Genomic DNA, 24967 nt, shown 5'->3' with positions numbered 1-24967 from the left:
GATCCAAGATGATGATGATAATTTCGATATATTAGGATGGTGGAAGAATGTCTTAAAGAAATATTCCATCATTTCTGAGATTGCCCGTTGTATTTTGGCCATCCCTATTAGTACCGTTGCATCATAGTTAGCCTTTAGTACCGGAAGTCGTATATTGGATCCTTTCTGTAATTCATTGTCTCCTACAATTGTAGAGGCATTGATATGCACCACAGAGTTGGACGATATGAAAGGATATTCATGTTCTGGATATTTTAGATTTTAAGGAGACCGATGAGGGTGGTGATCAGTCTGGATTTAAACCACCTGGTAATTGTTTTTTATTTTATTATTTTAATTTATTTATATTCATTTTGATTTCATCGTTATTAATTTTAATATTAATTTTTGTAGTAACACATGAGATGTCTAGCACCTCTGCAACATAAAAATGTACTCAAGCCCGAGTTGCCCCAAGTGTCACACCCCTTGACTCAAAGACAAGCCACAACTGACAAGCCTCTTTAGAATATTCAATTTTTAATTATTTGTTCATATTTTATATTCAATGATTTGTAATGTTGATATAATGTTACTTGGACACTTTTATATTTGTAATTTTGTAATTGTTTAGCCTTTTAATTTTGTAATAGTTTAGTTATTATTATTAGTTTATTACATATTAGACTCTTAGACTAGTAACTTTTATTAGCCATAAAATCAATTACCATTCATAACATTTTTTTTAATCTGGTTTTTAAATTTTTTTTTCTTTTTACTTATAATTTTATGGGCTGAAAAATGAAAATGACCTGCAAGCTTTTTTTTGGTCAAAAATACAACCTTGTGGACCATTTTTGGCCCATTGCTGAGGTTTCTGAGCCATTTTCGACTCAGAAAATGCTTCTGTGCCTAAGGCCCAGAAGGGGGTGTGGGAGAGCGGATGGATTGCCCCCCCACACTGTATCTCGTCATGCGGGATGGGGTACACCACCCCCGCACATTGGGGGCGAGGGACTAGGAAAAATTTCCCCATCCGCCCCATGCAGGTGCTGGGGGGGTGTCTATCCCGTACCGTATGGTGCGGGTAGCACCCCTATCAAATTGTAGGTAAATTAAAATCAACAACTAACAACACAATTTAAAACCAATCTAAAATCAACAACCAGCAACAATAATTTTTTTGTTCCCAATTACAACAACAACCAATATTTTCTTGCTTCTCATTCTAAGTTCCAACAATAAAAGAAAGCCTAAAACAACAGAGGAAATAAGTTGTGCGTGAAGAAAATAAAACCAAATTCAATGTTTCAATTCCAAATTTCCAACAATAAAAGAAAACCAAAATCTTAGTGTCATTCCAAGTGTGCCTCTCAAAAACAACCCCAACATTCAAATTTAAACAGAAACATGTCGTCTGCATAGACGATTGGGTACCAAACAGGAAACAAAAACATCATTAAGAAATCATTCAGCAAGCAAGCCAAAAACAGACTCTACGTGAAATATCATTCAAAAACAGTACTAACATTCAAATTAAAACTACCAAAATATCATTAAGAAATTATTATGCATTATATACAAAATTATTTGATAAAGATAAAGCAATTGATACCACAAAACATAGCAGCAAGTAAGCCACAAAAAGTCCCAACAAAAACAATAACATGCCGTGTAATAAACCAAAAAAGTCACATAATGGTAATAAACCAAAAAACAAAGCATGACAATAGGCAGTAGAGAGACTTACTATAGTGAACCAAATCTCGAAAGTAAGCACTAGCAGACACCAAATATGGAAATAAGCATATAAAAAATTAACTACAGTGGTAAACGGATGAGGCACTTGCAATGATGGGACTGAAATCGATGGGCAATGGCACTATTTAGCTCAGTGAGTGAGGTCGTGAATCGCAATAAGTCTAAAGAGTGAGTAACTCAGTGATTGAGCTGAAATATTGCATATTTTAACTATTTAAAACCAATATATTTTAAATTCTTCGTGACATTATTATTAGTTTTAGAAAGAAAAATGGTTAATAAGCAAAAATACGAGTTATGATTTTTAATTAATTGATATCATGTTTATGCTTAATTTTACAACTATGATGTAATTGGGTAATATTTCCTCACATATATAACATATTTTTGATAATCTATTTTTCATTTTAATTTATGTTTGAGTGTTATTTTTATCTATTTATTTTCAGCTTAAATAAAATTCACATGAGATCCAAGACAAGATGACTTTTTGGTGGTTGTTTATAGATGCACGTAGGACCAACATTAGTGGAAACACACAAACAGAAATATGATTAAATGAAAGCAAAGCTGGATGCATGATGATTAAATAAAAGAGAGCTGGTGCATGCGTAAATAAAGGAGGAGCCGGTGCATGATTGAATAAATAAAGAAAAATTGGGTTCATCATTGAGGCAAAGAAGTGATGAGGCGAGGATGATTTTGAGCTGGTTGAAACGTGATTGGTTGGAAGAGGCTGGAAGAAAGAAGAGAAAGTGGGTTCATGATTGAATGAAAAGAGGAGTCGGTGCAGGAAAAAGAGAATTGAGCTGAAACATGATCCCACGTCTGAAAGAAAGAAGAGAGCTGGTGCATGATTAAAGTGAAAGCAAAGTTGGTGATGAGCTAAAAGAAAGAAGAGAATCGGTTGAAAGCAAAGTAAAGCAAGTTCATGATTAAAGGCTGGCTGAAACGTGGAGAGAGGCTACCGAATTTTACATCATTAAAAGAAGTCGATGGGTTGGTTTATTAGATAAGAGTGTTAGTCGGTTTCATGGAGGGGATATGATTTTTCAGAGTGATACATGGGAAGTAGAGGGAGTTGAGCTTTTCATTCTTGAAGTGAAGTTTTAGTCAGTTGAGATTAATTTTCAGACTGAATAGTGAAGTGAAGTTTTAGTCGGTTTGGATTAATTTTTCTGGAGTGAAGTTTCAGTTGGTTGAGATTAATTTTCAGAGTGAACAATGAAGTGTCAGTTTTAGTCGGTTTGAAGATTATTTTTCAGAGATTGAAAATGGGAGTCTGAAGGTTGGTGTTGGAGTTTTTTATGAAAGAAAGAGTCAGTCGGTTCATTGGGGGTAGGGGGTTGTGAAAAAAAAGGAGAGAGGTTGTGAAAAGAAAGGAGAGAGGAACGTGGAAGTATTTGAGAGAAGCCAGGAGGTGAGGGAAATAAAAGAGGGAAGTCGGTTGGAGTAGAGAGGGACGTAGAGAAGAAACGTGGAGGGAGATTTATTGGCTGGTCTGATTTCTCTTGAGTTTTCATTGAGAGAAGTCGATGGAGAGGAGAAAGTAAAGTGAGTCTCTGGCATTCGCAGCACCGTTGAAGAACCTTGAAAGGTCCATTGCCGCTACCAGCCTCCTCCACTGTTTTTCATCTTCATCTCTATTTATTTGGTTTACTCTTTTCATTCTTTATTTTTTATTTAATTTCAGTTTAAAGTTTATAGAATATTTTTGAGATTTTTGGCTTAGAAGTTTGGATAATGTATTTGCTGTTTATTTATTTCGTATTATTTATTTTTTTCACTTCTTTAAGCTTTCATTTAATAGTGATTACAATTGCTATGGATTAATTTTAAGAATTTGTGATTTAAATACAAGGATGAACTCTAGAATCTTAGTTTTGAGGCTTTTCAATTTTCAATTTGTATTTTATCAATTACTTTCTAATCTAGTTTAATTCTTAACTTAGTTTTATTAATCTCTTAGTTCTATTATATATTAGATTGATTAAAGTTGAATTAGGATTTAAATAATTTCATATTCATTGTTTAATTTTTAGATTAATTAAGATTGTTCAGTTTAGTTGACTCTTTGATTGCTAATTTCAATTTTTTAGTCTTTTACATTTCATTTTGACACTCAAAAATCTAAAAATATGAATCTAGTCCATAACTAGTACCCTTTTTCATTCTTGTTGCACTCTTCCATCCATTGCACATACATCATTTTTATTTTTCTCTTTGTGAATATTTTCACCATTTTAAACGAGTTTGATTTTAAGTAATTTTTCCTGAAGAGACTATTTAGGAATTTATTCATAATTATTACACGATATCCTCCTGCACTTGGAATAACCTTTGTGCTACTCATTTTTGAGTGAGTCACTTAGTGAGGCCGCATGACGAGGGGGAGTGGAGGGACAACTGCACAACGAGAAAATAGAGAGGGGGTGGGTGGGAGAAGCTGGGTCAAGGGACTTAGGATTTCTTAAAAACTTAGAGTACTAGTATTAGATTGGTCATCCCAATCTTCAAAATTTGAAAAATATGTAACTTTTTAACTTTTAGCTAATCATTCAACACTTAAAATCTACATTAGATTAGCCATCACATTCTTTATAATAATAGAATATTATTATTTTTATTATTTATATTTCTTTAATTAATTTATATTTTTTAATTACTTTTTTATTTTATTTTCATAATCTTCAATAACCTCCAACAATCATATTCATTTTCATTTTCACAATCCAACAATCTATAATATAATAATCTAATAAATACATAGATGGTGAAATCTCATATATAAATAAAAATCTCATATCTATAATATTATAATCTTAAATGTGGGATGAATGTGGGACAATAAGTAATAAAATACTAGTTTAAAGAAGTTACAATTCTTTTCATATATGGAATGTGGGATGGATTTACTGTAACTAATATTTTATATAAAAAGTGTTTAGCTAATTCAATGTATCCTCAATTACATCAACATTCTATAAAATATGAAGAGAACTGGCATTTGGCATTTGGCTAATCCGATGCCAGTGCTCTTAGAGAAAGTGAGAAATTGAGGGTGACTTCTCGCCAGGGAAGGGGGTGGATAAAAATTTAGAAACTATAGTAAAAATAATACTGTTTTTCCTCTAAAATGACATTGTTTTGCTTGAGTGTGAGTTAGGTTGTGAGTTTTGGGCTAGGTTGCTTTGGTTTTGAGCTTCTAAATCTATTTTTTTTTTTTTTCATCCTAAAAGGCCTAAACCCTATTTTGGGCTTTTTTCCCTAAATCCTAAACTAAACCCTGCTCTTTTAAAGTAAATTTAATCTTTGTTTCAACTCTTAAGTTTATTTATTTATTTATTTATGGTTTTTATAATTGTTAGTATTGATTATTAGTAAATAGTATTTCACTATAATGTCTAATAATATGTTATCATATTACAGTATTACATATTAATGTGCCTAATTACATATTATTATACTATATTATTATGTGGTATTAACTTATTATATTAGACTAGTGTTTAACTTATTTATAACTTATTCCTATACTAAACTTATTTCTAGTGTCTGATTACATGTTATTATACTTTAGTAAATTAGTATTATGTGTCTGATTTCTATATTAGTATCTCATTTATTTATATGCTAGCTCTATGCTATAGTGTCTAATTACATGTTATTATATTATACTAGTGACTAGCTTATGTCTAACTTAATTATATACTATAGACTTTCTAGTATCTAATTACATATTATTATACTTTAGTAAATTAGTATTGTGTGTTTACTGTTATTAACTTATTATACAAAACTTATTTCAATACTAGTGCCTAACTTATTTTGATACTTGAGTATGTATGCTAATATTAATATGATGTTTGCATAGACTAAACTATTATTAGTCTATTTATATTATAGTGTAAGTATATTATTTTATAATAACTAGCTCACATCAGTATATTATTGAATTTAAATGTATGTATATTATTGAATTTAAATGTATAAGTATACTAAACTATATAAATTCTAGTTATATAATTATACTAGTATATATGATCAATATATAGATAAATACACATTTTTCTAATATATGTATAATATTGGATTCAAAGCAAAGTCGAAGCATAAAGGCAGAGTTGAATTGGATCAGAGCCGGAGTTGGGTCTGACGACACCTCTAATTCCAACTAAAAAAAGAAATCCAACTCTAATTCTTTTTTGTCAACGTCGGAGTGGAAACGGATTCAAAATCTAATTTTTGCTCAGCCCTACATGTGGCGATACCTAATTTTGGGGTCATGGTAAGGAACATATGGAACCAAACCAATTTAATTGGAATCGTCTTCTTATTTGGATTGTCTGTTGAAGTACTCTATCTCCCTTATTATTTGTGTTTTCTTATAAATAAAGTCGCGTACTAATCTTCGTATCAATATTGATTTCTTCATATTCAAAAATTAAATTAGTATTATTTTCAATAAAATCTATTTTTTGACCAATCAAAGTAGATTAGTGCACATATTAGTGCGCAGTTGTGCTTGCAACTAGATTTTTTTACTTTTTTATAATTTTTTTACTACTCACTTCGAATTAACTAATGTAACTGTGCCATTTCATTAAAAAATACTTTTCAATTTTACATAATTACCCTTGATTTTAAATAGAATTGTAAAATAGTTGTAGATTTATCATTTCCATCTGAATAAATATTTAGATGATATATTAACTAAATATTTAGTGATAGACTGTCTCAAAATTATTCAAATCCTTGTAAATTTGTTTATACAAGATTAGAGGTATGATGATTCCATCTCCTAATATTATTTAAAGAGATACAATAATATTTTTATTTGGCCACTAATTCGGTCATAAAATCTGTTTGGGAACAAGATTCAATATCAACTAAATATTTAATTTAGAATAATCTATTTAAAATCATTTACACCACACACCACATATACGGCATAATTTAATTTATAAAATCCAAATTCTTACTCTTTTTTTCAATAATAATAATTCTTTATCTACCAAAAACCTGATAAATTATTAATATATGACCTGATTCTTCAAATAAAAAATCTATATTCGAAACCTTCCATATAAAAAATAGCTGTTTATCAAAATAATAATAATAATTACAACAATAGCCATATCTCTATTTTTTTTATTATTTTAATCAGGCACTCAGATGACAGATCCCACACACCTTCATTGTCCAAAAAAAAAAGAGAAAAGAAAAAGTTCCAAGACGGGCTCCATTGGGCCGAAAGAAAGCCTATACGGGCCGAAAAATATATCGAACTTCCGAACTGTACTGTACCGAGCCCGACTCGTTTCACTTTTCGGGTAGCTCTAACCGACCCCACACACGTACATATATAGCTGTATTTCGCCTGTGTCACCCTCCTCACTTCAATCAACGTTCCCCTGTCCCCCTCCCCCTCTCTCTAGTTTCTGCTTTTGCTTTCAGCCATGGCGACTCAAGGTCAAGTAATCACCTGCAAAGGTACTTTCTCTCTCCCTCTTATCTATATATTTGTGTGCATGCACATGTGAAAACATTAAAATAACTTCGATTCTGATTGTGATCTTTGTTTATATGCAATGGAAATGAAAAAGCGGCGGTGGCCTGGGAACCCAATAAGCCACTCGTTATCGAGGACGTGCAGGTGGCTCCACCGCAGGCCGGTGAGGTCCGAATCAAGATCCTCTTCACTGCTCTCTGCCACACTGATGCCTACACTTGGAGTGGCAAGGTATACCTTCTCTTTAGATTTTTATTTCCTGTAAATTTAAAGTTGGGTTTCTTTTTATCTTTTGAATTTTACTTGGAAACATGAAATTTACTCGAATTTTTAAAATGAAGGTGCGGCCTTTCCATAGAATTTAAATTTTCCCATTTGTCTTTTGTTATAAATTTATTGTTCAAAAGCCATGATTGGCTCTAGGGCATTGCTGATTCGTTGAAAATGGAAGGCATTAACGCAAATAGGGTTGAATGGTAGAATAGAAATGAACTCATGTTTGTAGTTTTTTTAATAGGTGTGCTTATGCTTGTAGTTGTGGCCAAGTTTTGTTGACTGGCGACCTTTCTTATGATGGATTAATTCCTTCATGTGATATATAACGAGGCCATCTAATTCTTATGACAAAATAAAATTTCTGCTTATTGCAAATGCAGAGATATTGTTGATAGCAGTATTATGTTTTATTCTGTGTTTGATTGGAAATAACTTGTTTACATTATCGTTTTTTTGTTTGTTAGTCTATCTTGTCTGTCTCTCTGTCTATCTGTCTATCTGTCTCAGATACACAGAGTCACACAAATATATACATGTACACACGCACACACCCGCACACAGACACAGCCTCTTTTATGCCTTTTGGCTCTGGTATCATTACTGTCCATTTTTTCCCACTCTTTTCAGTTGATGTCCTTAGTTTCTATTTATTATATATTCTGATATGGAATCACGTTATCTGTGTGTAGGACCCTGAAGGTCTCTTCCCATGCATTCTTGGCCATGAGGCTGCTGGGTATGTGAAGTGGACATATATCATATGAGTTAGTAATTATTTTGTGGTTTTGAATGCTGAGAAAATGATTAATTTAATTTGACACAGGATTGTGGAGAGTGTAGGTGAAGGCGTAACTGAAGTTCAGCCTGGTGACCATGTTATTCCCTGTTACCAAGCAGAATGTCGAGAATGCAAGTTTTGCAAATCCGGGAAAACAAATCTCTGTGGCAAAGTTCGGTCTGCGACTGGAGTTGGAGTCATGATGAATGATCGCAAGAGCCGTTTCTCTGTAAATGGAAAGTCTATCTATCATTTCATGGGAACCTCAACATTTAGCCAGTACACTGTTGTTCATGATGTCAGTGTTGCAAAGATTGATCCAAAAGCTCCTTTGGAGAAAGTTTGCCTTCTGGGGTGCGGTGTTCCCACTGGTAAGAATTTGTTCTGCTTCCATCGGATTTTCTTAAGTCGATTGTTCTGTTTAATCAGCTCAGAACTCAGTGTTATCATGTTGCATGGCTTGAAGCTGGTTATATCCACTCACCAAATCTCTTCTCATAGTTTCATTAGCCAAGTTTAATGTATCTAATAGTTTCCGATCATGGATTGAGCCACATATCACTACTTCTACTACCCATCCTGTATATTGTCATTTTCAGTTTGTTTTGGACTAGAAACTTATTGTGAAGGAGGTTTTATGAAAAATTGGCTTTGGCTTAAGACTTGGACATAAAATTGGGGCTAGTCATGAGCCTAAATCTTAAAAGGCTGTTCCTGGCTTTCCTTAATTTAGGTACCTACTCCAGCTTACGTACAGTTCCATAACTAGTTCAATGGCCATTACCCAGTCTTTTTCTTTTCATTAAATGCCTCGTCTATGTTTCTTTGTTCAGATCCTAATCATCATAATATTTGGCTTGGCTTTTAGGTCTTGGAGCTGTTTGGAACACTGCAAAAGTAGAACCAGGGTCTACAGTTGCTGTTTTTGGGCTTGGGACTGTCGGTCTTGCAGTAAGCCCAGTGTTGTTGCTTTTTGTCTTGTTATTGTACTTACTCACGATTTATTTTAGTGATTGATTAAAGAATTACTTGACAGGTTGCAGAGGGTGCAAAGGCAGCTGGTGCTTCACGTATCATTGGCATAGATATTGACAGCAATAAGTTTGAAAGAGGTAAATCTTGAGTTCTCGCTTTTCTGCATTTCTCATATAGCATGATATTTGGGACTGATCTGGTGTAAGGTTATTAAAGCTTACATTTTGGCAGTTACTTTCTATCCTTTTATTAAAGCTCATAGATTGCCTTCTCTTATGAATAAAACTTCTTGATTACCTATAAATAAATAAATAAATAAAGCTCATAGATGTTTTTTTTTTTTATCAGTAAATAAGAATTTTATTAAATCTACTTATCAAAAAAAAGAATTTTATTAAATCTTACGAGATATCATTTGACTTTTGCTATTCCATCTTTTGAATGTTCAATGGCACTTGTAGATCAGCCCTGAGTAGTGAGTGAAAAAAGGGAGAAAAAGTTGTCTTGTACTTGAGGAAGCTTTTCCTAAGAATAAGTTTTCTCATTCATTTATTTCAATCTTGCAACTTTTGATAGGCTTTTCCCTTTCTTTGAGCAACATATGTGATAATATGACAATAGATCATGATCTGGTATTCAATCAAGCTGGACTCTTTATTCCTGAGCACGATGAAATTTATAGCAACTTTTGGCACCTTGATGATAGTCTTTAAAAACCACGATTATTTAAATTACTGCATTAAGATAATTTTGTCCTGTTTTTGACTTTTAAACTATTCTCTCATATTACATCGTGACATGCAGCAAAGAATTTTGGAGTTACTGAATTTGTGAATCCAAAGGATCATAAGAAACCAATTCAACAGATCATTGTTGATCTCACGGATGGTGGTGTTGACTACAGTTTTGAGTGCATTGGGAATGTCTTAGTTATGAGGGCGGCTTTGGAGTGCTGCCATAAGGCTAGTATTTGTTGTGAATATGTGGCTTAGATGCCATCTACATGTATAAAATGCATCTGATTTGCCAAAAAAACTCTCAGGGCTGGGGAACATCGGTCATTGTCGGTGTTGCAGCATCAGGGCAGGAGATAAGCACCCGTCCTTTTCAGTTGGTGACTGGCCGTGTATGGAAAGGCACAGCTTTTGGCGGTTTCAAGAGTCGTTCCCAAGTTCCTTGGCTTGTAGAGAAGTACTTGAAGAAGGTAATACATCTGAAAATGTATTAAAAAAAAAGAGTTTTTGTTACTTTCAGTGTAGAGGTTATGAACTCATATTTCTTCCTTTTGCATACTGCAGGAAATAAAGGTCGATGAATACATTACTCACAATCTGACTCTTCAGGAGATCAACAAGGCATTTGATCTGCTGCATGAAGGGGGTTGTCTCCGGTGCGTGCTTGCAGCGCATGAAGTATAAAGTATTAAAAGTGTTCTTTTTACTTTGTGGAGTGGACTTCTTGCTTTGCCTACCAAGCTGGACTTCTTGTTGATGAGTAAAATAATAATGTTTAGTGTGAAAGATTCCTCTTATGTCTGCGATTGTCTCTATCAACTATATATGAGTTTGTGAATGAAAGTCCGTATCTTTCCTTGATGTTCAAATTTCGTGAAGATACGACCAAGAGCTGTTTATATAATGTTTAAAATTAAGCTATTGATTGACAAAACAAAAAAGCACTCCATAATTTAAATACAATTAATTTTAAATATATTATTTTCATTTGATAGTTTTATTTTCAAATAAATTACAATTTTAGTTTAGTCTATTATTTTTTTAATTCCACGCTTTACTAATACGACGATGCTTTCATGAGAGCAAGATTTTATGTTCTGAAATTTATTGACAAAGTAAAATCTTGTCTTGAAAATTATATGATAATAGAAATACTTTTAGCGTTAATGATACTTACAGTCTTAAGGTGTGTAAATCTCACTTATTTCTATTAAAAAAGGTTGATAAATCTAAGATATATATAAAAATTAAGTGTGAAAAACTTACACGCTTCAAGATTGTATGTAACATTACTCAATTGATTGCAATACAATAAATTAACATAGACTACTTTTTTCTCGGTTTGTTTCGAACCATAATTAGGTTCCAAAGGTGGTTTATAAGGATCGATAACCAAATTATCCATCTGCTTATATATCCAGAGACGAGTACGGGTATATGAGGTGAAAATGATACCCGCAATCCATGGTTACTTAGATGAACAGTCTTACATTGAACTGAGAAATATCCTCCGGCGGTCTGGATTCAGGCATAGTCCTAGGCAAAGAACATGGGTTCGGCTAATATAATAGTAGAGGGGTATGCTTCATTGCTAAAATGACGCTCTTCAAAACTGGTCATATATTTTCAACTGGAAAGTCAGCTCAACTAATGCAGATGTTTGAGATTGGCCTCCTTTCTCAATGCAAATGCAGATGTTCGGTCCATTAAGCATCCAAAGGCAGCAATAACCTGTTGAAGATTTATACCTTGAAGAACAAGTTCATTCACTCTCATCTCAGAAAACCAAAGCAACTTCATACTGGGGCGAAAACGAGAGGGATCGTCTTCAACAACTAAATACTCACCTACCATAACCTAAACCGGTCAGCAAAACTCAGAAGGGAAAGAACAATACACAAGTTAGATATATAACTTAACGCATGAGATTTGTGATTATAATCAATCAAAATCTACCAACCTATACAACATTATTTAACCTACAGGCACTTCTATGCACTTTAGTTTAAAATGACTGTACACCAGAAAACTCTATCAAACTTTAAACCCTAGTTATATGGGCTATGCATGTGCAAGACCATTCAAGGAGGTTTCAAAATTGAACAAAAGCATACCCGTATAGATCAAGGAAGTCTCAATGAGAAAATAGATTCATTTCAGACACAGATCCATATGAAACAAACTGGATCTGGATGGTTTTCAAAGAGCTAGTTCTCAAATTCAAAGTCCATCAAACTGGGATTAAGGTTTTTGGCAGACTTGCAATTAGCCTCCTTAATGAGTGATGGCTCACATAGAGACCCTGTACTTTAAATAATCTCAGGTCTTAACTGGGGATTAGACTCCTCGACAGGGTTTGGATCAAATGTAGATTGTCTACAGTGAAGTTGAGAATTTTCAATTGGAACATATCAATTGTTTAAGCAATAATCGACAGGCATATTAAAATCTGAAAAACTTGCATCTGTGGCACCTTTATTTTGACTCCCAGGCTGACATAGACTCTGATTCTCATTGTGATAAATACCTTGACGAACAATTTGACCATGATACCCATGCAGACAATAATTTTCCCTGCCATTTGGGCAAAAATTTTGTCTGACATTTGATTGAGCAATTGGCTAAGTATTTATTTGCAGTTGGGAAGGTACAGTATTTGTAATGAAGCTACTCGACAGTATTTGTAACGAAGCTACTTGAGTTGAGCAGAGAGGAGTCCTAAGGGCCATATGACTCCAAATTGATGCTGGGGGAAACATTTGGCCACCCAAAAAGAATTCTATCATTTGTTGATGTCGCTGGAGTACTGTTTCTGGTATATTGTATTGCATGGGCACAATTAATGTCTCCTGACGAACCAGACACTGAAGGATGCATTGGCAAGGCACCCCTAAGAGCTCATGCCCTTTTAAACATTGTGTGGGAAGGGGCAAACCCAAGGCCCCAATTCCCAATGCTCATATTTCAGTCCCTTTGGGTGACATTATTACGTACACCAAACAGATGTTGTGAAATCAGGGATAAATGAAATCTATTTTTTGCTAAAACCGATATTGACAATGTGCTTCTACCTTGGCTTATGATACTTGGCACAGAATAAGGGGGCAAGGTGGAGCAAGCACGGATTACATTTAGTCTAAAGACCTGTTTCTGAGGCATGGGGTCAGGTGCCTATTGAATAATGTTGTGTGGTTGAGCTTGTTTAATTCGAGAAAGCATTGTAGGCAAAGAAGCACTAGGAGACTTAAAAAGAAGTAATGAAGCGTTTTTCCCCAACTTGAAAGTTTTCCTCTAAATTTTCCAGATCTCCTCTCTATTAGAGGCATGACAATGGTCAATATTGGATATGCTTGTGATCCAATGTAAACACGGCGCAAGAGGTTCATAGACAAAATAGTGGCACTACATTTCAACATGGACAACAATCAAGATGGCAGAACAAAAACATTAGACTACACAAGTGTTAACTGAAAGACTGATCTAACTTGTTCACAGTGCCTATCATGGGGTGTAGAACTGAAAGGAAATTTGGCACAAAGATGACATGGATGAGGGTAATCTCTGCATGCAATCTGCAAATGAAGGAAATGAGAAGATAAAATATAATTTTTTTGATCGGTTACAGGTTAACAAATCATGCACAACAGGTAGGATAATTCATAATGTGATGTCATCAGAAATAAATAAATAAAATAGATTTTCCCGATTGAAAATGGAGAATTTGGTCATGAGCATGCAGGCTTCCTCCCCCCCCCCCCCCCCCCCCCCCCCCCCCCCCCCCCCCCCCCCCAACCCCCAAACAAAAAAAAAAAAAAAAGAACACAACTAAAGATGATGTGGCCTAACAAACGAGTGCGGGCCACAGTGCTCCCAAGACAACCTAACTCTTGTTGATTAGAAATCAGATATGAGATCAGGAATCAGGAATACATGCTAATGAAAGGCCAGTTCATTAAAGGGAACAACATGATTTTGTAGTTCCTGATTGTAAAACAATATTGAAGATTAAATTATATAATTCCCAGTATCTCATGGCATGTTATAGCCTTAAGATAAATCATAAAATCCAAAAAGAAACTACCATTTTCAGAACTCTATCAAATTATTTTCGAAAACATGTATCTTTAGTGATCTGAATGAATTGCGACAAGGATAACCACGCATGTAATGTATGCTGGTTTAAAATGAATTCCACGTGCTCTTGTTGTTCAATTTGTCTTGCATGTAGTTTTGGCACATAATTGAAAGAACTTCTAAATCAAGTAGGGATTAATAAAACTAAATGAAAAAAGGAAAAGAAAAGATTTGTAGGCTTCTAGCATGGCCCAAAAAATCTACAAATTACCAATTACTTATGTCTTAATAAATCCTACTTATAATGGAAACATTAGCTTTTGAGAATTCTCCGTCTTCAGTCTTGTTTTAAAAAATCAAGTAAGTCTCGCATAAAAACTAGACTATACTTCTGAAAATTTTCCATCTTGAACCTTGTTTTACCAAGATTGGGGAGTGTTTGGCAGTCCCCCTACGTTAGATTACAATGAAGCAAGTAAACAAAGAAAAGAACAATAACTTCCCCCTATCAAAATCAAAGTCACCCACCAAAAAGAATTGAGTGTTGTGTTGTTTAGTCAAAAAGAAAGTAATATACCAGTTATTTTACATCAATAACAAACAAATTCAGGAAAAGAAAAAACATGCTATTTTGTTTTACGCCCCCACAACAATTCCTGGCAACCAGATGAAGCACATAATCCACAACGAAACTATTACAAATTTCCCATAGTCAAAAAGGCTACTTTGGTTGTGTATCTCCATTTCATGTAACATATAAACGGCCTATTACAACTACGTCAGTGAATAAAATTTACTTAAACTACAACTTTTCCTCCCAGCAATAAATCCTCGACAACCAAATAAAGTATATAATAATCCACAGGAAAATTCTACAATATCATCTCAAAGCAAAGATAACCAAATTCATATATTCACCTGCCCCTACCCTCCAACTATAAGCAATTCGTTCGACCCGACAGTCTCGGCGTCCACCACTGCGATCGGGTCATCTGGGTCACCCCGCAATCATCGTCTGCATCTCTCAACGACAATTTCAAAGGCTTTAACTTTCGCTTGGCGTTGATTACCTCCCTCACCACCACTACATCATCGGAATCATCTTCTGGTTGTTTGTCATTAGTGCAACCAAAAAACTTAGATAACCAATCCAAGCCGCCGTCGCCACTACCCCAGGGCTCGCCCAAACCCATTTCTTTGTTGGAGCTTATGTCCAATATCACGGGCACTGGATCCATTCAAAAATTTTTTCCAAGAAACATTCAAGACCTAGACACAATCTAATTTTCTTGGATGGAAAAAGAGTCACCCAGGAAAATCTCTCAATACCGAAACCCAAACAAATAAATGTGGAAGAATGGACGTGAGAAATATAGAGTTCTGAGGGACGTTTAGGCCAATCTAGTGGACAAATAATCAGTCCACGAGACGCCTGCAGATAGAGTTTTCCATTAGATGAGTATATGAGAAATGAAGCTTTAAAAACCATAAAGTAGAACGTAGAATAGCATTTGTAAGATTTCAGTTTTTTTCTTTCTTGAAAATTTCATTGTTTCATGGGAAGCACAGTAAATAATCCCAATTTATGAGTTAAATAGCCTGCTCAAAGCTGAGAGAATAACCAATGCTTCTCAAACTATTTGGTCTTAAGTCCTCGAGACAGAATAACTAATACTTTTTATATTCTAGTCATAACTCCTCACCAACTATGTTCAGTTAAATGGCATTTTGGTGATTGGGTAACCATAAAGTTGGAGCCATGACTAGTTACAATAATTTTTCTTTCCTATTTATGTAAATTTAGTTTAGATAATTCTATATAACCACAGAATGATTAGTTTCATGTCCATAGGTTCCGACTACACTCTTACTACCATTTGAAGGTACCATAGAACACCCTTTTATCAAAGATGATTGAGGGGGAAAAAATAAAATTGGTCATTCCATGTTAACTATATCCTATAGCCATTCAATTCATGGCTGCCTCATGCTCACCTACATTATACTCAGGTTACTTTGGAAATACGGAGCACTTAACACCTGAAAGCACCCAAAAGCAATGAGTTAATTGAGTTTTTCCTATACACTATAATGGAGGGTTTGAATAAGTTTCTTTTAGGTATGAATGACGGGGTTGTGAAATGAGAGAGTTATATATTTCAAATTTTTGGAAAGGGACAATCAATGTGGGATAGAAAAGAGGATTAGTGCTGAAATGCATACCTGCAAAACAATACACAGTCTAACAAAACTAATTTGGTGGATATGTGCATAAAAACAGTGTCCACAATCTAAGAACCTTCGTCCTCTTTTTAATGATAATTATTTGTCATGTGAAACTTGCAACAATGATAGCATTGAATATCATTGCCATAAATACAAAATATAAAAAAAATTAGATAATGAAGATGGTAGACCAACATGCTGTAAATAAATGGCCAGATACCTGAGACTGAGTCTCAGGTTTTCCAATTTTGATCAATTTTGTAGTATGATTTTAAGATTTATTATTTCATATGATTGATTGCATTCCACTTGAGGATGAATTTAGAGGAAGAGGAGGAAATGTCCATTCGTTATGACTTGGTGGTGATATTGTACTTGATAACACGAAATATTTTTGTTGGATCTAATGCATTTGATGTTAGTTGATCAGCTGGAAAACTTTTGCAAAGTGATCTCAAGCTCTAGTTTTATGATAAACCAACTAGTTAAAAAAATACTAATCCCTAACATAAATCAATGAATGAAAAACACTTTTTTTAGCAACAGTATACTCCATAGTAGATTGGTGGAAAATGTTGAGTAAAGAAAAAGTATCATCGTCGATTTTGTAATCTTCTATTACTAATCATATTTTGGAAAACAACCCAATGTGCACCTGTGGATCACCCGCTTCACTTAGAACATCAAATACGCCAAGAAATCCGGGGCGAGCATTTTTTGGGTGTTCAAACTACAATATTAAGGTACAAAAATTGTATTTCATTCACTTTAACTTGCAGTTGGGTTTGACTCAAATTTTTTATATTTATATTCACATAATATGCTTGTCATTTGGTTGTTTATACAGGGGTTATCACATTGCAACCTTTTCAAATGGGTAGATAGCGGTTAGGAAAGAGAATAAGAACTTGTGAAAATAGAAATTGAGCTGTTAAGGAAGAAGGATGAGCTTTAGAAAACACAAAAGAAGTTTCAGAAAACATGGGAAGAGTTTTGAAAATTAGAAGAAAATGTTCGAAAAACTATGGAAGAGGTTCGCAAAAGAGAGGGCGAAATTGTCAAGATGGAGTTGGAAGTTCGGCATCAACCCACACAAATTTGTATATGTTGAGCAATTTTAATATTATTTTATTTGTACTATTTACGATCATATTGAATACCCACTAAATGGGAATTTAGTGTACTTTTTTGGACACTTGCAAATCTATCATTTAGAATAGTAGTTATGGAAATGCCTACAAAATTGTAAGAAATATATGTACAATATTTTGAAACTTGTGGGACAACATTTGAAAAAGTAGGCAATTTGTGTATCTGAACTTTTCTATGCAAGGTGGATGTAGTAGGCAACTATCTCTTTTGCAAATTGTCTAGGTGCGGGCCTTGCCAATGCATATTGTACATAAAAACATTGTTATTCAATTTTTGTAAGGTATGTAGAAGTATGATGATGGCTGAAATGTCTGGTTGTTAATGTAATTCGGAAATATATAACACTTGTACACTTAAATCTCAGTTTCAATCACAAAATTTTAGAAAGGGACTTATCACGTTACAACATTTTTGCCACATCCTCATTTTTGCATGATGTTAATCCTACCAAGCACTCAATTCGGGCATTCAAGCATCAGAAAAATGCCCAAGGTAAAAATGGTGCAAAATTGGCAGGTTCCATTTATAACTCGACTTTTCATGCCTGAATCCAAGAAAAATGAAATCCTGTAAATTGACAATATCAGTGACTCCTGTAAATTTTAAGCCTGATCATGGATAGATTAATCTATCAAATCTGTTGAATCCAAGAAAAATTCGTTCTCTAAATCCAAAAGCACCGACATTCAAGTAAAAGAATACATAGTACAGATTAATTGATGAAAAATAGGGAGTAGAAAAATCATGATAAATATTTCTACTCTCTATTTGTGTATCTATTACAACTTCTAGTTCAAACCTGTGGTAATTTGAGAACATAGAACAGCTCATACTCTCGTATAATCAAAAACTAATTACAACTGTTCAAGTTACCTATCAAAAAATAATTATATACGAATGTCCACCCATAAAAAAATAATTGCAACAGCTCAAGTCCACCCATAAAAAAAAAATGTTCACCATATGGGTAGATTTTTTGCAAGTCTTGCTCCACTAATGTGTTCGACTCCCCATCGTTCTTCTTCTTACTCTTCCTATTTTTGTACAAAACTACCATGAATCTACCCATTCTCCAATTGAAATCAGAGCACACTAAATCAAGTATATATGCTCAATCGATAGCATAAATTAAGATGAAACTTGATTTAAAAAAAAAAAAAAAAAAACTAACAAGCACAGGTATTAGTGCCCAATCCCAAGCTAACTGAAAATATTTAAAGAAAACTTCCTTCCCAACAACTCTGGGTTATTAATACTCCACCACACCAGTAGGCCAAAGAAATTTCCTGAGTATATTTCTTGAACATGAATGATCAATAATTCATGAAAAACAGATTAATATTCTGACACAAAACCATAAAGTCATATTTTTCCATTACTCCGTAAGCAAGCAAATTTAGAGAGAATATTAGTGAAGAAGCATTCGAGATACAAACATTACAATATCAGTTAAAAATCAAACTTACATACTCACAAATGAAATATATGGAACATTTACATAGTATGACCAAGTTAAAGAAGACTATTTATACTTTCTTGAGTCTCATTCATTGCAAAGCCTAACTCGGTGGCACTAAAGTCCAACACTTCGGTAGTGTTTTGTAACGGCTAACAATATATAAATAGAATATTAGATCAAAGTAAAGCTATAGCATAGAATTTTTCAATATGTATTAAAATCTAAATAAAATTTGTCATATCATTAAAAACTCGTAAAGCTACCTCAACTGGGACATTTTGTTATGTCACAACATCTGTTTGGCTAAATAAATTCATGCACGTTCCAACAATTTCGCATTCTATTCCATGTGGCTACAAAGCAAAAAAATCAAATATATATATTAATAAATTCCAATTTATATATGTATTTTATAACAGTAAAATATCACAGTATAAAAGTTAAAATATTCAGAACAGTGCACTAAGTTAACTTGTGTACGTTTTCCTTTTTGACTAGCCTTCTTCGTCGTGGGTTTCACTCTCTCAATCATTGATTTTTTTTCTAAGAGATGGCGGTTTACCTTTTCCTCTCACTACATGAGAACTCAATACTTTCTTAGAACTCGCAGTTGTCATTGTGTCGGCATTATAAATTACAACCTTCGAGGGCGACTTGTTGTTGCGGTAGCCTAAGTTCATCGCATCTAGCTTAGCTAGCATATCCTCAATGTGCTCATCATATGAAGATGCATTTGTGGCTATTTCGTAGCATTTCTTGATAATATGTGAATATCTGCTAACTTCAGGCCTCTGATCAACTAAATCATAACTACTTCATATAAAACTGTATGTCCTTTTATGTATTTCCTCCATCGATCTAGTATGTACTTTTCTGAAATCGAATGGACTTGGTTAACTCTCATAATGCCTAATACATGTCTGCACAATATCCCTCTCATCTCAAACAAGGCACATGAATACTTCACTTCGCATTCGGCCTCATTAAAGTACATTATGTGGGTTGCCTTCTTGATAAAATCATCAACATTCACTTCATCTTCTACATGGTATGTTGCAATTACACCATCCTTCGGGTGTAGAGTTGGAAGAGTTGCAAGCATCCCTATTACTTCTTTATAAACTTCTCTAAATTTATTGCAAGTATATATGTCTTGTGACGTAGAATGAGTGGAAGTTCGCCTCACTTTCACTCTCAATCTTCTTCCTCAATGTATTATCGAACTGATCGACAAACTCTTTTAAGTTTATCTTAGCATAAACATACCCATCGAAAAAAGCATTCATGCTCTTGCTTCGTTGGGTTGTACTCATTCCAGCCCAAAAAACTTCTTTTATGAATATCGGTGCCCAATACATACGCTCAGCTTATAAACTCTTCAACCAAGCATTCTCCTACATGTTGTACTTCGTAATCAACACTTTCCAAGAGCCCTCAAACTCCTCTATTGTGTGAGAGTACACACAATTTAGCAACTGACTTTTCAAACCAGTTTTGTATGCACCATGTGAACCTAACTTCTTAGGCAATTTTTTCAATATATGTCATAAGCAAAATCTGTGTTGGTTGTTTGGAAAGATGAGACTTATTGCATTTTTTATGGCTCTATCTTGATATGTGATAATAGCCTTGAGAGCTTCACCATCCATATAGGTGAACCAAGTCCGAAATAACCATGTAAACGTTTCTGTATCCTCACTAGAAATTAATACTACCTCCAATAGAATTGACTGACCATGGTGGTTTACACTAACAAACGGTGCAAACGGCATTCCATATCTGTTTGTCAAATATGTCGTGTCAAATGTGATGACATCTCCAAAATATTTGTAGGCTGCCCTACTTTGTGCATTCACCCAGAATACATTCCTCAACCACCCATGATCATCCATATCCATTAGTAAAAAAAACCCATCATTCTTATATTGCATTTGAGCAAAATACTCACGGAGGGCCCTAGCACCACCTTTCTCAAGTCAAAGGGGGCGTGCTTTGTCAATATAATTACGATAGTCTTTTTCATTGAATGAAAAGTTATCAAACCCACCCACTTCTTGCACAAGAGAGGCAAAACTCTTGTTCATTCTGATATCAGCATGATCATTTATATTTAACACTCTCTTAACAGACTCACTCACTTCTCTATTGTAGCAAAAGAACTTTGACTTTTGTGAACTTAGGTCGTGATTATGGAAATTGTTAACACTCGACACCTTCAACACCTTTTTTTCTAACATAACATTTATCCTTGTCTTATATTCTGTCTTTGATGTCGGATGTGGCCTCGCGACATTTGTCATACGGTTTCGTACCTTCCCTCCACGAGCACAACCCAATATGACATATCTAATGCTCCCATTCTCAAACATATGACTCTTTTGTTTCATAATCTCAAAACCACATCGTTGCCCATATCTTTTATAATAAAAAAGTAACTCATCTTCAGATTTAAACACCATTCCCAACTTTAGTTTCGCAACGATATCAGCCCCTTCAGTATGCATAGTATTTTGTAGTCCGGATTGATCGGCATCTTTGGGTTCAACACAACAGTATCTCCGGATTGATGAGCATCTTTGGGTTCAATAGTATCATTAATAGAGGGCGTAGACATACTTTTTCCAGTAGACTCGGGTGATAAATTTTGGATTTCATCCACATGGCTTGAATTTGTCGAGTGTAAACCAATCAGAGAGTTAACTGATGAGTGAAATGGGGGCAGTGGATTTCCCTGCAGTTTACACCCACAAAATGAATTAAATTGATTACAAACATTGATAAAAATAAGCGCAGTATTTAACAAATGAATTTATTACCTAACTAGTCCATGTAGATGGGTTTGCATCAGGACGCTCCACAAATAGTGGTAACCACGCATGTGACATTGGTGGATTGAAACCATGCAAATAATTTGACAAATCCGGATAAAATGGTATTAGTATCGCTTAACATATAAAATAAAAATGATTATGAACAAAGATGTACTCGTGACAACTACAGAACAACTATGGAACAAAACCAGTCATGATAATGGTTTAAAATCTGAATATTACAAAAGCGTAAAATTCCTACCTGGCACAGAGGATTTGTTGTTGGATCTGCGGTAGGAGGTGTAGAGGAAGATACATACTCCTTCCCTTTCTCCATCTAGAGAATATTTTTATACATTAAAAATCATCTTATATAAATTTATTCAAATGCAATAAAGTCTTTCCTTTGGGCTTTGCCCATAGTTATTACTTTTATGTTAGTTCTCTTTTTTAATCAATAAATTTTATGTTAATTCTAAGAGTGGTATAAAGTGTTAGTTCCTCAATTTGATCTTTATATGCTTTGTTGGAAGCTTGATTCAGATGTGTATTTCCCTCCACTAAAATGGCTGAAGGCCTTTTGGAGGGTGTTTGTCTCAAGCTACCCTTTGTAGGAAGCATGGTATCATTACCTAAGGGAGCAGTATGCTATCTTAATCTGCTGTTTGTACTAGCGAGAACCATGATGGACGAAAAAGGAAGAGTAGAGTTCATTGTACTCTTCAATTAATTGAGACTTTTGCATGCATTCTGGAAATATAGGTGCTAATTTAGCCCGTGTATCTTTTGAATTTACTTCAAATAAAGAAAAACTCTCATCTCTCTATAATTTTTAATAAAAACCATCTAAATTTCTTGATCTTGAAGTGTGAAATTTTTTAGGAGACTCTAGTAGTCTCCTAAGCGACGTAGAAGTGCAAACAATAAAATGATATGGGCTATAAGACGAGTAAAAATCCAACCTTGTAAAAATTATACTTTTTGAAATAATTTGAATTAAGCTTATTTAACATAACTAATCACTGCCTCAGGTTGTTTGGGCTGGTAAATCCTGATGATTAATCACTGCCTCAGGTTGTTTGGGTTGGTAAATCTTGATGATCAATCTTTGATATGCTACTCAACTAAAAATAGCATTTCTCATGGAAAACAAATAAAATTAAATTTATATTACGATTATACTATGTCATATGAGTGCTTTGCAAATTATATAATGCAGTCATCGGTCAATGATTCTATGGAAATGCCTTAACGCATATTAATATTCCCTAAGTGTAAAAGTCAGCAGGCCATGGAGAATAGCCATACAACATGCCAGGACAAAAATCAAGTGACTGAAGTGGTCCTATCAGCAACACCACTTGCCAAAATACAAGTTAATTGCTAATCACAAATATAATAAAAGTTATGGTGTTGAAAACAGATTATTAGAATATAATACAAGTTACTTGCTAATCTGGTCATGTTTCCTCCAACTCAAGGTTAATATAGGTGCTAATTTAGCTAGTGTAATATTGGTTAAGTCACAAATATTGGTTCTAACGATACTATCATATGTAATTACTACCACATTCAGTTTCATTTTGCCAAACTAGAGATAAATATAAGTCAATGATCTGCAGTTCATAGTAAAGAAAACAAAAACAGAGATAAAAACAGTAAAACCAAAAGTAGAGGAAAAATCACTACTTTAAGCGCTGCACCATAAGCAGTGTAAACAAACAATTGTTTTTGTATTTAGCATGAAAATATTAAGACTCTTTTTGCCAAACCAGAAGAAAAAACTCGTTAACTTATTTCCATACTAAAGTGGAAATCCATTATTAAACGCAAATAAGGATGCACCTTTCTAAACCCAGTGTTAAAACCAAAATATAGTGCTTGTGATCATATTTAAGGGGAGGAAGACCTCTGAGTTAGAACTTAGAACCATAAACTCAACCTCATAACAAAATTTCAGCCCAGTTTTAGGAAAGCTACCCAGAGGAAACAAAAACCACAAATAAACTTCTCTCCTTTTTTGGATGAAAATGGTTGGGGTGAAAACTCCCCTGCCCCTGAGAAATAAACTCAACGTGATTTACTCTTTTCATGTTCTGAAGCACCGAAACAAGTGAATTTTTGCCTGCACATGAGAAATAATTCTAACAACATGGTCTGAAATCCATCATTGGTTGGTAATAATGCCCCTAAGACCATATATAACACTTCTATAATGTTTATGAGATATGAGGGCGGCTTCTTTCAGTACTTTCTACTTGACTAATTAACTATTATAAACTATATAATCCCTATGAAATCCAAAGTCAGGAAAAATTACCTTCTATTCCAACAAGCCTAAGACCCTCACTCTAGCCTCAATCTCCCCTGCTTTCAAGAAACCAACCAACACAGCCTCAACCTCCTTTCTTCGACCGGTTTCCTCAATCCGCAGGTATGTACATTATGTTTGGTTGTAAACCAAAATAAATAACACCTTATAAAGTAAAGGCAAACACCACCTCGTTATACAAGAGCAAAAAAATGGTGAAAAGTTACATGCTTGTTTTCAAATAAACAAGAAAACTAAAAATATGGAAGCCAATACTTTTTGGGAAGCCGATTTTTACATGTGAAAGTCGAATGTTAGGTGAGATTCTCCTTTTGAGACTACCATGTACTCTAATGGTAGAAAATGGACTGGAACAGAGACTAATGACAGATGAAATTAGAGAAAGTGAGAGATAGATGAAAATAGAGTTAACTGATGAGAGGGTTGATTGCGACATTGAAAATGGTGGAGAAGATATGTGAAGTGAACTTGGAGGATGTGCGTAGTCGCAAAGGAAGTGCTCGCAAAGACGCTCGCAAATGCTACAGCGGATAAGAGAGAAACCAACGAAGCTTCTGAAACACGTTTCGTGTTTTCCCTCTTTTTCCTGTTTTGCTTCTTTTTTTTTCTTTTTTTTTTTTTTTCACTTGCCATGTTATCAATGGTCTGCATTTTCATTCGTGGTCTGCTTGCATATAGAAGAACTCAAATAAATATGCAAGCAGACCACGAATGAATGTATAGGAAAAGAGACCACGAAATTGATATGGTTGGAGGCCGTGTGCTGTCCACTTGGATGGGCCCCCAAAGAGAACAGAGAAGGCCCGTTAAAGAACCAAAACTCGGGCCTCCAAAATATACAAATGGGCCCACACTAACATCCATTAAAAAAATGTTGGTCCTTCATCTTCTCATTCTCA

The 24967-nt window shown here is 34.3% G+C and overlaps 1 protein-coding gene and 1 long non-coding RNA gene across 2 annotated transcripts; one reads left to right on the top strand and one right to left on the bottom strand.

Moving 5' to 3' along the window:
- Positions 1 to 7088: 7088 nt before the first annotated feature.
- On the top strand, positions 7089 to 10876 carry LOC122306091 (alcohol dehydrogenase class-3). The gene is made up of 9 exons (XM_043118483.1): positions 7089 to 7233; positions 7347 to 7483; positions 8218 to 8264; positions 8352 to 8677; positions 9175 to 9257; positions 9343 to 9418; positions 10086 to 10243; positions 10324 to 10485; positions 10580 to 10876. The coding sequence occupies exons 1-9, from the start codon at positions 7200 to 7202 to the stop codon at positions 10697 to 10699; spliced, it is 1143 nt and encodes a 380-aa protein (XP_042974417.1). The 5' UTR covers positions 7089 to 7199; the 3' UTR covers positions 10700 to 10876.
- A 359-nt stretch (positions 10877 to 11235) lies between these two features.
- On the bottom strand, positions 11236 to 15750 carry LOC122306092. The gene is made up of 2 exons (XR_006241444.1): positions 15008 to 15750; positions 11236 to 11862 (listed from the first exon to the last, which is right to left on the bottom strand). It is a non-coding gene; the product is annotated as an uncharacterized LOC122306092 (long non-coding RNA).
- Positions 15751 to 24967: the final 9217 nt, after the last annotated feature.

This window comes from Carya illinoinensis, chromosome 4 (assembly GCF_018687715.1).
Source record: "Carya illinoinensis cultivar Pawnee chromosome 4, C.illinoinensisPawnee_v1, whole genome shotgun sequence".
Taxonomy (NCBI): Eukaryota; Viridiplantae; Streptophyta; class Magnoliopsida; order Fagales; family Juglandaceae; genus Carya; species Carya illinoinensis.
This window is presented reverse-complemented; position numbering and strand designations above follow the sequence as displayed.